The sequence below is a fragment of the Arvicola amphibius genome, chromosome 2, assembly GCF_903992535.2.
Source record: "Arvicola amphibius chromosome 2, mArvAmp1.2, whole genome shotgun sequence".
Taxonomy (NCBI): Eukaryota; Metazoa; Chordata; class Mammalia; order Rodentia; family Cricetidae; genus Arvicola; species Arvicola amphibius.
Genome location: NC_052048.2, coordinates 171,865,714 through 171,878,631, shown reverse-complemented (window position 1 = coordinate 171,878,631; position 12,918 = coordinate 171,865,714). Strand labels below are relative to the sequence as shown.

Here is a 12,918-nt window from a genome sequence, read left to right as displayed (position 1 = left end):
TATGTTTGGCGTGTGACCATAAAGACTTGAGCTGTATCCCGGAACCAATGGGAAAATTCAGATGTGGTGTGCATGCTTATAATCCCAATACTAGGGAGGCGGAAACAGGTAGATCCTTGAAGCGCCCTGGCTGGCCAGCCTACCTAGTCAGAAAGGCTCCGAGGAATGGCATCGGATGCTGACTTCTGGCCTCCGTATGCACACACACATTCACTTGTGCTGCCACCCTGCCACACTCATGTGGGTACACACACACACACACACACACACCCCAAAAGAAACATTAGGGGCAATTCACTTCAATGATGAAAATCATTCCATTTTTGTTCTATATGATTATAAAATTTCAAATCACATTCTTCTAATATTAAAACAAAGTTAGCCTTGGTGGCATATGGAGTCAGCATTTGGAGGCCCAGGCGGAAAGGTCACAGGTTTGAGGCCAACCTGATATATATATACATATATATATATGTATATATATATATGTAAATTATGACATTTTCTACAAACTTGAGGTGAAAAAATATCATCAAAATATGTACCATTCCCCATTTTAATAAAAGAGCCGTTTTATTTCATTCCTTAACAAACTAACCACCTTTCTATAACTGAAGGAACCCTGACATCCAGTGGTTTACCAGGCTCACAGCAACTAGCTGACAAGCTGGCTGCAGAAATAAACCACTGAAACAACAGAAAAGCACGCTGACTTCATCCTTACCTGGAGTATCTTTCTAAAATCATCACAAGTAGGAATTCATTTGCAATAAAAACACATGGACCATTAATTCTCATTTCCTGGCAAAGTCCATGCTCCTTATGACAGAAATAACAGTGATTATGGCAGGAAAAGATGAGTTGCCAAGCAATATAAACGGGGCTCAGATCCTGGCTTTGTTATTCCCTGGGCCCAAAACTTTGGAAATCAATTCATGGTTTAGTGGTGTTTTAATTTTGAAATAGCCAAACCATTTAAGCCTTTTGGGTTTGAAATTTTTTAAACATGAGACTACCTACAAGCATGCATAGTTTCATAAGTTACAAGTATCAAGCAGATGTGCAGCTTTTGCTACCTCTCAGGTTACGAAATAGAACTTTGTCAGCCACAGAGGATGCTTGCACAGCCTTGCCAGCCTTCACTCTTCCTTCTCTCGTAAACCATCATGGTTCTTATGTACAGTTGTCACCCCCTTTTGAAGTTTCCTCATCTGAGCAATCATCTGTCCCCACACTAATTATACGATGGATAAAACTGTGACCTTCCTGCCTTGGCCTCCAAATGCTGGGACTGCAGGCACATGCCACCAAGGCTAACTTTGTTTTCGTATTCAAAGAATGTAATTTAAAATTTTATAATCAAATAGAAGAAAAATGGGGTCATTTTCATCACTGAAGTGAATCACTCCTAACATTTCTTTCTGTTGTGTGCGCGCGCGTGTGAGCGCACCCACATGAGTCTGACAGTGCAAATGAATGTGTATATGCATAGGTAGGCCAGAAGACAGCATCAGATGCCATTCCTCCGGGGCATTCCTGTAACTGAAGGATTAAAACGTTATCAATATCCTTTTTTAAAAAAATCTTTTGATCTTTAAGCTCTTTTTCTATCCATTTTCTATCACGTCACTTAATCATTGAAGAACCCAAATGCCTATGTTTTCTCATGGCTGGAATATATTACCATGGTGTAGCTCCATGTCACATTGGATCCTCTATTTTTTGAAAGGTGGTAACTGGATCCACAGATTGCTCATTCTTATGTCTGATCTCTTCGGCAATTAATTTAACCCATCTGGGACCTCCATAGTATGATTACTGACAGTCGCCAAGGTAAAACGAACACATCCATCCATTTATTCAGGGTATACAATGATAGCTATGTTAATTTATACTTATTATTTGAGATATTTTCATGAAGAGTTTTTGCTCATATATTCTGATTATTTGTGGCATGTGTAATATAAACAAGGCAGAAAAAAAATTGTTACGTGTTTTTAACAAATTCCAACATCATCGATTTTCTATAGTCCCTTTGAAAAGATCATTTTCAGGTTTTAAGACATTTTGAACATGTCTTATGTTACTCATGGAGACAACTGTGTGTTTGAACCTTGAATGTCTTGTTTGGTCACTGAATCCCATTGGCTCCTGGACTCTGCTGACCCAGTTCTGGTAGTCACTGAGTTTCTTGGCTGCCCGGTGAGAGCAGATGCTCCAGCTCATTCTCATGCGTTTCCTCCCTCAGATCAGGAACCATCATTTATTATTTCTTTCCTTTTGCAGGAATTGGTATTTCCACACCAAATTCGGTGTGAGAAGGATGCTCAGAACAACGATGGTCATTGTTAATTGCAAGCTCCTCAAAGGATAGAAACACACAATCACATTCACAACCACACATACGCACAATAAACAAAGAAAATTTAAAGTCAAGGAAACTTTCATTTTTTACCTATTATTTGGCGGATTTCTGGCCACTCTCTCTGTACTTCTAGGGCAGACTTCAGTTTAGCACACAGAGGGACATAATCCATGTAATCTATTAGTACACGGACGATGCTGCCCACCAGGTGCTTCAGCCATGGTACTGTAATAAACTCACAGAACTGAAAAAATTGATAACGGTTAATTTAGTGATACTTCTAACATACCACATACATAATCAATATTGCTATGAAAAGTTACTTTTCATCTTTTTATAGGAAGGAAATATTCCTGTTTGTGATGAACAGAACTGAAAAAGAGATGCCACAATTATTTTATTGAACTAATAAGACTAAGTGCATACAACGCTCTCTTTGGAGCAGAGTGAGCATGGCATGGAAGACCCAAGCTTTTTTCCCCTCTAGCTCCAACGTCCCATCAACTGGATATGAGTGAATAATTGCACACATTTTAAAATGGTTTGGTACTCTCTTTCCAATCCAAGAAAAACAGCCTTATTTCCTGACCCACTCTATGCTTCTCTATCTACAATAATAAGTCAAAAATCAGAAGCATATAAATTAAAATTGATTTTTCTTTGCTTGTAGCATCCTTAAATGAGTGAAATTTTATGAATTAAACTGTAGATTATATATTTTACTTAGAACATAGAACACTCTCCAGAACAGATTATACAATGGGCTATAAAATAAGACTTAATACCTTTAATACCAAAGTCATTCAATGATATTTAATACCACAATGGTATGTATCTAGGAATCAGTAACAGGAAGAAATGTGGAAGTTTTATAAATAAATAAAAGTTAAGCAACGTACTCTTGATCAACTGGGGGGGGGGATTTAAAAAAAAAACCAAAACTTGGATTCTTGAGGCATACATGAGTTAGGATACCAACCCAAAATGAAGAAGAGAATGCAACTCACCGGGTTATCTTTTATTATACAAGATGTCCATCCTGGCAGTCCCTCCTCCTCTATCTCTGACCACACGAATGAATTTCCAAAGATGTCTCCGTGCATGCACTCAAAGCACAGCTCCACTTGGTAGCCGTTATTCAGCAGGAGTCTCAGCATAACCTCGTCATTTAGGGCGTACTGAATGGCGCTGGGGAAGCGAGTGTCATTCACGTGCATAAAATAACAGTTGACATTAGCTCCGTAGGAGAGGAGCAGCCGGACAATTTCATGGCTGTTGGCCCTCACTGCCACAAGTAGACAGTTGAGGGGATCTAAGTTGGGGTCTGCACCTGCAGCCAGAAGGACTTCTGTGCAGTGAATATCATTGTTAGAGACAGCAAAATAAAGCGCGGTCTTTCTCTCATCGTCGTAGCTCTGAGATATGTGGTCAGCCAGCAGGGCATTGACGTCAAAACCGTTATCAATCAGTAGTTCCAGGCACTGGGCATTTTGTCCATCTGCTGCTGAGTGAATTGGACTTAGGCCACTTTTCCGGATTGCATGTTTGGATGTTACTGGGATGAGATATTTCAGAGCCCTAGAGCAAAGAAACCACTCCTTAAATATCCCATTGCATAAAAAATGAAATAAGTAAACCAAATTTTCCCATTCGATAAGTGAGTTCAGTTTGTTTAGTTGTCCATATTTCCTCTATATAACTCTATATGGACCTTTTAGCATTCGCAAGTCAAGAGACTCCTGTTTGGGGGCTGGAGAGATGGCTCAGTGGTTAAGAGTAGTGACTGCTCTTCCAGAGGATCCGGGTTCAATTCCCAGCACCCACATGGCAGCTCACAACTGTCTGATGATCCAGTTGCAGGGGATCTGACACCTTCACACCAATGCACATAAAATAAAGTTAAATAAACCAAAAAATATTTTTTAAAGACTCCTGTTTAATTTAATGTAATTTATCTGGGTTTTGATTAGTTTCCTATCCTAAAAATTCTCAAAGAAGATCAGGAGCTTATGTGTTTGGGTCTAGGCTCAAGTCCTCAGGACTTTTCTTACTTTAGAGTTTTGTCTCTCAGCAATAAAACTTGTGTAGTCAATAGGTGTGATTGCAAAAATACCAAAGAGAGTAGGTTCTTCTGATGTCAGAGAAACACACTGCGTAAACCTGACCACTAGAAACCGCGCAGTATTGGCAAATGATCTTGAACAGCATAAATACAACCCTTTAATTTAAAGATGAACAATATTTCTATTCTTAAGAGGGAACTTGACTTGCCTGAGGTCAGAAGCTTTATATGGAAGGAAGGGATAGAGTTTTAATCTTTTGATTCTTTTAATTCTTTCTTTTTCATTGATTCCAAAGCCACCTATTAATTTTGCCCATGTACATCTTGACAAGTGAATTCTTGTGAAATGAAGAATCTTAATATTCAGTCAAACTTCCATCCATTCAGATAAAATAACTGTCTCTGGCTCGTGTTTCTAAATACATGTGATGAATACTTGTGAATTTCACACTTCACTAACCATCTAGGCATTCCTGAGGGCCACAAGCAAGGATAACTTGATCTCCTGTGCCTAATTCAGAGCTATCATGTGTGAATTTATGAACGCTGGGAGTAAATCCAGGTAAACTTTAACAACATGTCACTTCACATCAATTATGCGTCATTGGTCCCTTAACTTTGCCAGTGTGGCCACCAGATATAAGAAAGCCTAGCTACTTCAAACTTTTTGAGCTTATGAGATGTTGTCAATTTATTAAAACCATCGTCTCTTGGTGGATAGTTTAATATGTGATTCTAGACTTCTGTCACTGTGTCGGTTATGACATACTTTATGATTGAAATGTCCACCCAACTATTTGTGTGGGGAAAAAGAAATTTAAATTTATAATGAATCTTTTCTATCCAATAATACATTTACCATAATAGTATTATGTATAATGCTAGGAATTAACTGGAATAAAGCACAGTATTACTACAAATTCTAATCCTCAGTCAATGGTAAAATATTTGGAAACTTTTGAGCCATTTGTTGAATCATTTTGTTTTTTAACACAGAAAGTCATTCTTGCCAGTTGGTGAAGGTTTCACATGTACAACTTTATTCCTCTATAAGGAATACTTTTTATTAAAAGATTAGAATAAATTCATTCTGTAAAAAATCAAGATTATAGAATGAAAGAGGAAAAGCTATCAAATCAATTCTAAGCACTGAAATATAAAATGTGTGAGTATTTCCCTTTGAGATTTGGGGAATATCATATGCTGTGAGACTGTACTATACACACAACTCAATATCTTACTCACAGATAATGTCCCTCATAGGCAGCTCGGTGTATGGGAAGATGCCCTGCTCTGTTGGGCACGTTGCCGCTTCCTCCATAGTCCAGCAGGAGGGAAATGCAGTCTGGGTTTCCACCTCCTGCTGCCTCGAATAACACAGATGCCCCATCGTCCGCCAAAGCAAACACATCCCCGCCTGGTGGTGTAAAGCACGTGGCTTAGACGGCTGAGTGGTGTTAAATTAGCCCGTTAATGTCATCTGTTATCCCCGGTTAAAGCTTCACAATATAGAATTTTGACCATCTATGTTTGTTTTTTTTGTTTGTTGGTTGTTTTTTTTTTTAAAAAAAAGTTTTAATAACAGTTAGGCCACATGTTTCCTTTCATTAAACTTTCAGGGATAGGGAGTCACAAACTCCCTATGAGTAAAAACAAAAACACGAGTGAACGTGAGTCAGCTGCCACGATGGGAGCGAGCTTCCAGAAATAGGATCACGAGACTTTAGTTTGATGACAACACTCTTTCAATCCAACAAATATTTATGGATACCCAAAAAGTGCAACCACTGCATGTGACGCTATGCTGAACTGGCCTGACTAAAGGAGCTGAAAGAACAAATGAAGATGTAACAAGAGGATGTACAGTATACGACGCTGGGGTGACAGCGTTCGTAGGATCAGCTTAATAGGGGAGAGAGTCATCTTTGATTATGGATCTGATACTTCATGAATTGGGATGGGTTTTTAATGTGTCCTATTTTATTGTCTGTAAACTAGTGTAGCATTTTCTAGAAGTTATGTCATAATTAGGTGACTTTGGGAAGCACAAAAATGCCGGGTTTCACCCATACAAGATCCTTTGGGGATCATGTGGTTCACTTATAGATGAGAAATCTGGGGTCTGGGCACTTAAGTAGACAGGGGTCTAATAAAGAGTAGGTGGGGCTAGGAGCTAGGCATTGAGCTTCTTTGTTTCTGGTTGTACAACTGAAGCATTATGAAGTCTAGGGGGTGGGGAATGACATCATCTGTTGAAGAGACTTAGGAAAGGGTTTATGAGAATGTCTCAAGAGACTGCCTGAATTTTGCTAAATATTATTCCAAATGAGAGCAAGGATCTCACCTAAATCGAGGCAGAGAGAACATACATATTCTAGTTTCCTGAAGTGGCGCAAACAGGATTGGAATAGTGAAGTGTAAGCCTGAAAAGCAATTCTAAATACTGCAATTGAAGTGGCATTTTGAGTAAAATACATCCTTGAGGCTGTAGTTGAGGGAGGGGAACGAAGCTGTAGTGCATAGCATGGATTCTCTGACAAGCAGAATGGAAACCTGGAGAATAGTTAGCAAAAGTGCACATGGTTTGGGGAAGATGGGAAGGACCTGACCAAGACGACAGACAGATTGCAACACGAAAACAAGACAAACCTTGGTACTTTGCAACCAATTGGGTTTGTGAAAGAAAGTAATAGATTTGAAGGCAGATCCAACCTCTCAGTCCCAGTTAAGAGAGATTATGACACCATGACACCAACAAGTGGAAAAAGAGGAGGAATTCAGCAAAGACGATAGAGAGTCCTTCCCACCAAATCTATAAGGAAACTAGACTGTCTGGAAAAAGCAATTAGGGCTGGTCATGCAGATCTCTGCAGGTCATAATCAACAGGGCTTGGGGGTTTGGGAGGGGCTAGGACTTAAAGCCTCACCCATTTAAACTCAGGAGAGAAAGAGCCCATGGGTAACGAAGAGGAGAGTCTGAGATCAGGACAGGATAACTCATTCACATACCTTTGTGGATCAGATGTTCTAACACATCATAGTGACCATATTCGGCAGCAACCCCTAAAGGCGTGACTCCAAAGCCATCTCTCAGGTGCACATTTCCTCCGTGGCTCAGCAGTAGGGCTATGATGTCTTTCCGGCCTTGCTTAGCGGCTTCATGCATTGCTGACCATCGCTTGACACAGGGTTGGTCAAGGCTGGTGTTGGATTTAATCAGTGCTGATACCATGTCATAGGAGCCCTTTTTTATAGCTTGAAATAATTTTAAAGAAGAACGGGAATATCACCATGAAGTTGCTGTATCCACATGAGTACTTTATGTGGCATTAAACTAATATCAAAATAGGTATAAGTTAATCCATTTCTTCTGTAAAAGGGTATATGATTTTTTCCTCAGACCCTAATTTCTATTTGTGAAGTTTAAGTCTTCAAGACTCAGAGTGAGGTAAGATTTTCATGAAAAATGTTCATCATCAAGATAGAATTTTGTTGTGGACTCATTCCAAACCTTAACCTCTTTTCCAAAAAATAGGAACAACAAGCTATAGGATTGTACAGGTTAAATAATGTATAGTAACCATTTAATATAGTATTCAGTATAAAATATGAACATGACAAATTATTCTTAGTACTCCATATATAAACATTTATCAGGTTTGTCCCCCATAGAAACATGTATTATCTTTCCCACCAAAGATAGTATTTGTCAACAGAGTGTCCTTCAGTCAGCAGGTGAAGCACTGGACCGTGCTCCTGTGAGGGAGGTGACATTCATCTCCTCCTACTGCACCGTGTGTTGATAACTGTCCATTCGCCTCTGTGGCTCTAATTGTGGTGTGTTACCTCATCCTGGCTGCTGTCACTGCAGAGAGGACTGAGCCTGATTTTGTTTTAGTGCTACTGTTTCAGGTTTTTTGGGGGGGGAAGAAAAATCTCATAGTAATGAGGCTCTTCCCTTTGGGAAGCTGCCCTTCTTTCTGTCTCATGCATGAAACACACGAGTAGTGAGATTTTTACTGCTTCATGAAAACAACAGTGTATGCAGGAAATCTTCCACTTAAAGTAATTTTTAAAAATTCTTATTTTCACTTTTTACTTAATACTTTGGAAGAATGTATTACTTCACAGAAACAATAATGCTAGTGGTGGAGAGTCATCCTTCACAGGCAATCCATAAAGATAATCTAAATCATGGTTCTCAACCTGTGGGTCACGACCCCTTTAGGGGTCATATATCAAATATCCTGCAGGTCAGATACTTACATGACAATTCATAACAGTAGTAAAATTAGAGTTATGAAGTATCAATGAAATAATTTATACTTGGGGGTCAACACAACATGAGGAGTTGTATTAAAGGGTCACAGCATCAGGAAGGTTGAGAACCACTGGTCTAAACTAATAACCAATTGAAGTATTTAAATCCATAAAGCACATTATTAGTTTAATACAGTTGATAATAAAGGACAAACTTATATATACAGTTTTATGCTTAGTCTTTTATGTATACTTTACACATATGTTCTATAGAATTTGGAAACCACCAATTTAGAATTGCTTGTATTACTTAAGATTTTCTGACTCATAAAGCGCACAGAGAAGGGAGTTCTGAGACATCTGAGTCGAGGAGGGTGTGCTTCGATTTGAGAGGAAGGAACTCACACCTTGAGAAAGAAGTGACATGAAGTGCTGGGTGAATGTGGAAAGTCGTGGAGGGTGGAGGTCAGAAGATCCAAGAGCCCATGGAAACAGTTCCCACAGCTTCTTCCCCTCCCAGGCCTGGGTAAGCAAGACTACCAAGCGGAAGAAAGGGGACACCATATCCCTCGGATGAGCAGAGAGTCCATCCAAGAGCAGAAAAACCCTAATAAGTGTCAGATCACCACAAATCTGATACCTACCACTCAACAAGTAACGCGGCGGTGATGTATAAAGAAAGCATTGCAGGTCAGCGCCAGATGGCTGGGCAGGAGGAGCAGCCCTCGGTAGAGCTAAGCTATTTTATTTTTGCCATCTGAGCATACTTTGTGAATAGATTCAAAGGTGAAGAATGAAGTCAAGAAAAATATTAAAAATGGAACTACATGGAACAAGGAACACTAGCCCTCTTCTCTCCTTTGCAAGTTAATGAGCCATGAGAAGAAATTTCAAAGTAGCCCCAAAGCAGAACCACTACACTGATGCGGATGATCCATTTCTTGTAAAACTTAAAAGTCCTGTTGATGACATCTCCATATTACCAAAGACAGTCCAGGGAAATAAGTCCCTGTAGAGTTTCTGCAGATGCAATGACGTTTTACTCTCTTAATTTACTTTAAGTGCGCATCTTCATTGTAGCATTTACATTAACTTTTCCTCTTACATTTTAAGCAAAAGATTAATCAATATCTTTCTATATTAATCAATATCTTTCTATCCAGGATGTCTAGCAGAGCATCTGGCTTTCGTATGACATCTCTTCCCCTGTTCAACCATCATATGTGAGGATGTGTGATGCCCGTTATGATAGTCTCCCAGCCAAATATAAGTCCGCAGATCTCAAGTACCAAACCCCAAATTCCTATTCCATCCTCGTGTCTCCCAGAAACGGCAACGTTATCCTGGGTCACATATACACAGTCAGTCTAACCTCTTTCTTTTTCAGTCAGCGGATTCTCGTTCAGCGATTAGCAGAGGACATGAGCCAGAGAAGCTGATGCAAGGTTTGATTGCCATCCTTCCTGCCCAGTGTCACCGCTGCAAACCCTTCCGGGCAGGCTCATTGCCTCGCTCAGAATCTCCTCTTTCCTTCAGTCTGGTTTGATTGTTCTGATGTGGAACGGGTGTCCACTGTTTGCCACACCTTTCTTCTGAGAGCACATCGCACACACAACCCTCCCTTTCAATTCTACCTGACCTGGAGAGTATTCCTTTAGACTTGATACCTTGCCACTGAACTAATTTAGCTTCCTCTGGTTATCTGTGCTCTACATTTCAGAGTTAAACTCTGTGCCATCTTTCATGATACTCTTTGTGGGACAGGATAATGAAATTCATGGGCAGGTGAAACAGGGCTGGGGCATGGAAGCGTTGCACCAGGGAAGGTATTCAGGCGACAGATGATAGGCAGTGTACCGTGACTTCTAAGGAACACTTGTTAAGTATTTACATTTGTTTCAAATTATAAAAATTCTAGAAAAAACAATTTACCGATCAGAAGAGGAGTCTCTCCTTTGTCATTTTTGGTGTTGGGCCAGACCCCCTTTTCTAGCAATGTCTTGACATTTTCCACCAGGCCAGCTTTGACTGCCAGAGTCAAGGGTGTTTCTCCATCACAAGTCTTGAATTCCCAAACTGTCTTATAGGATGCTGAGATGTGAAAGCATTTTGTTGAGAAGTTAAGAAACTTATCTATTTATGTGATTTTATGCAAATCATAATTACCTAATATTATACACTTAATATTGAGCAAAGTAATTGGAAAATTGAAGGATAAGAGAATATACAATAAAAAATTTATCAGATGACAGAGAGGATTAGCATACACATAGACTTGTTAATCCAGTTGACAACTAGGAAACTAATACCTATGCTTCAACAAGTTTTTCCTTAAAATAGATTACTAATTCTCATTTCTGAATACACTGTCAATCAGTTCTCCAATCCTGTTAAATATGTAAATGGAAATGATATTGGTTTTTCAAATGGAGAATGTAAATGAGAAATATATTTGAATGAATGTTACAGAAGAAATATAAATGCCATCTATATTTATTAGTTTGGTCATCTAATTCTCTAATTGGCTAACTAATTATCAAATATTTCTCATTCCTCAAAGTACAAAACTCGGAAGCAGCACTGAAGATTAAATAATAAGTCATTTTATATGTTCTAGAAAATGCTATGTGTAAAAACACTTAAAATATAATGTGCTAATTTATCACAGTGATTTTTTTTAACCTTAACCCATTTCCAGAGAACAGTTCTTGTGCCTGAGCTATGTGCAGATGCAAATATTCTTCCATAGCCCCAAAAGGTATCAACCAAGTTTCAAATGAGAGAAACTGATTTAGAATCTTCAACTGTTTTGTTAAATATAGTCTTGATCACATTGTGATGTTTTGGGTGACAACAGACTGCATATTTAATGACAGTCCCGTAAGATTACTGTAGAAGTCGGATGTGGTGACTCATGCCTGTAATCCTGCTAACAGTCATGAGAGGTGAGCAGGAGTTTTACTGCAGAATCAAAGTCAGACTAGTCTACAGTGAGTCTAAAAAATTCCTGTTGCCTCGTATCACATTACAAAAAGATTAATGTAATGCAAGGACAATTGTATTATTTGTTATAATATATAAATATATCCCTTTGTGGAAACTAGATCAAGAATTAGTTGAAGATGGAAATTTTTTAATTAACTCATAGAAATAGTTTATTTTTTTATTTCTCTATTCAGGTGTATGTGCGTGTCTGTGTGTGCACGTGCCTGCTCAGTCCAGAAGGGGGCGTTAGATCCCCTAGAGCTGGAGTTCCGGGTGGTTGTGAGCTGCCGGATGGGAACACTGGGAAACAAACTCGGGTTCATCTGAAAGAGCAGCAGGTGCTCTTAACTGCTGATCCATCTCTCTAGTCCCTCAAATGTACTTTTAAAAGAAAAGTAACTTCCTATGTTAATAAACTAATTTGTAACCTGCGAAACCCTTTTATCAGTCACCAGTGGCAGCGCTACCTTTTTACCACCCTGTACCACATCCTTAAACTGAGTTGCAGATGCCACCAATTGTGCTAGTCTTTTGTTCTGCTTTTTTTTTTTTATTTTTGCTTGTTACATTCGTTTGGAACTCGCACGATGTATACATTTTCTTCTCTAGCTTTGTACAAAGGTTGTCCTGCTTTCTTACCGTCCAGAACAGTCTCAAGTATCTGCTGAATGGGTTGAACGACGGCTTCATGCAATGGGAACCATCCTTTCTCGTCAGCTTCATCCAGAGCGTATTTACATTTCACGTACTCCTGGAGCTCAAAAATGTGACCTACGGGAAACGTGCGGACGGTTACACGCCGGCCCTGACAAGGTGAACTTCTGGTTCCGCCTCGCTGTAGACCGCATGCCCACTCACCTTGCCTTATGGCCTCTACAAGCTTTCTGTTTTGGTCACTTAGTGGCACAAGTCTAGCAGAGAAAAAAAGAAAAAAAAGTCATATTTGTACTAGTGATGTATTTTAAGGATCTTAACAATAAAAGTGAGGTTTTGTAAATATCTGCGATCATCAAAATTTGCAGGAAAATCGTCTTTATTCCACTTTAAATTTCCCAGGAGTCAGGCAGAGAGAGTAATAGTCAGATCAAGAGGGGTTGGGAGGTCTCTCTAGATAATAGAAATGAAAGAAATGGCTGGAGCCAAAGGCAACAGCTCGGTACAGGCCCGACTTTGTGGCCCTGGGAAAGTGCAGCAGCCCTTCTGGGTGCTGGTTTCTTCATCTGGACGGGGTTAAATAGGAAGATCG

General features: G+C 39.4%; 1 protein-coding gene across 5 annotated transcripts in view; it reads right to left on the bottom strand.

Moving 5' to 3' along the window:
- The window catches only part of Asb15 (ankyrin repeat and SOCS box containing 15), a 47,713-nt gene that overhangs the window by 3,283 nt on the left and 31,512 nt on the right, over positions 1-12,918 (bottom strand). For all 5 annotated transcript variants that reach the window (XM_038320101.1, XM_038320099.1, XM_038320098.1 and 2 more), the window contains 7 exons: positions 12,531-12,583; positions 12,312-12,443; positions 10,620-10,778; positions 7,437-7,682; positions 5,673-5,844; positions 3,373-3,943; positions 2,456-2,609 (listed from right to left, as the gene is read on the bottom strand). In XM_038320101.1, coding sequence (XP_038176029.1) covers positions 2,456-2,609; positions 3,373-3,943; positions 5,673-5,844; positions 7,437-7,682; positions 10,620-10,778; positions 12,312-12,443; positions 12,531-12,583 — 1,487 coding nt within the window. The remainder of the gene's footprint in view (positions 1-2,455; positions 2,610-3,372; positions 3,944-5,672; positions 5,845-7,436; positions 7,683-10,619; positions 10,779-12,311; positions 12,444-12,530; positions 12,584-12,918) is intronic.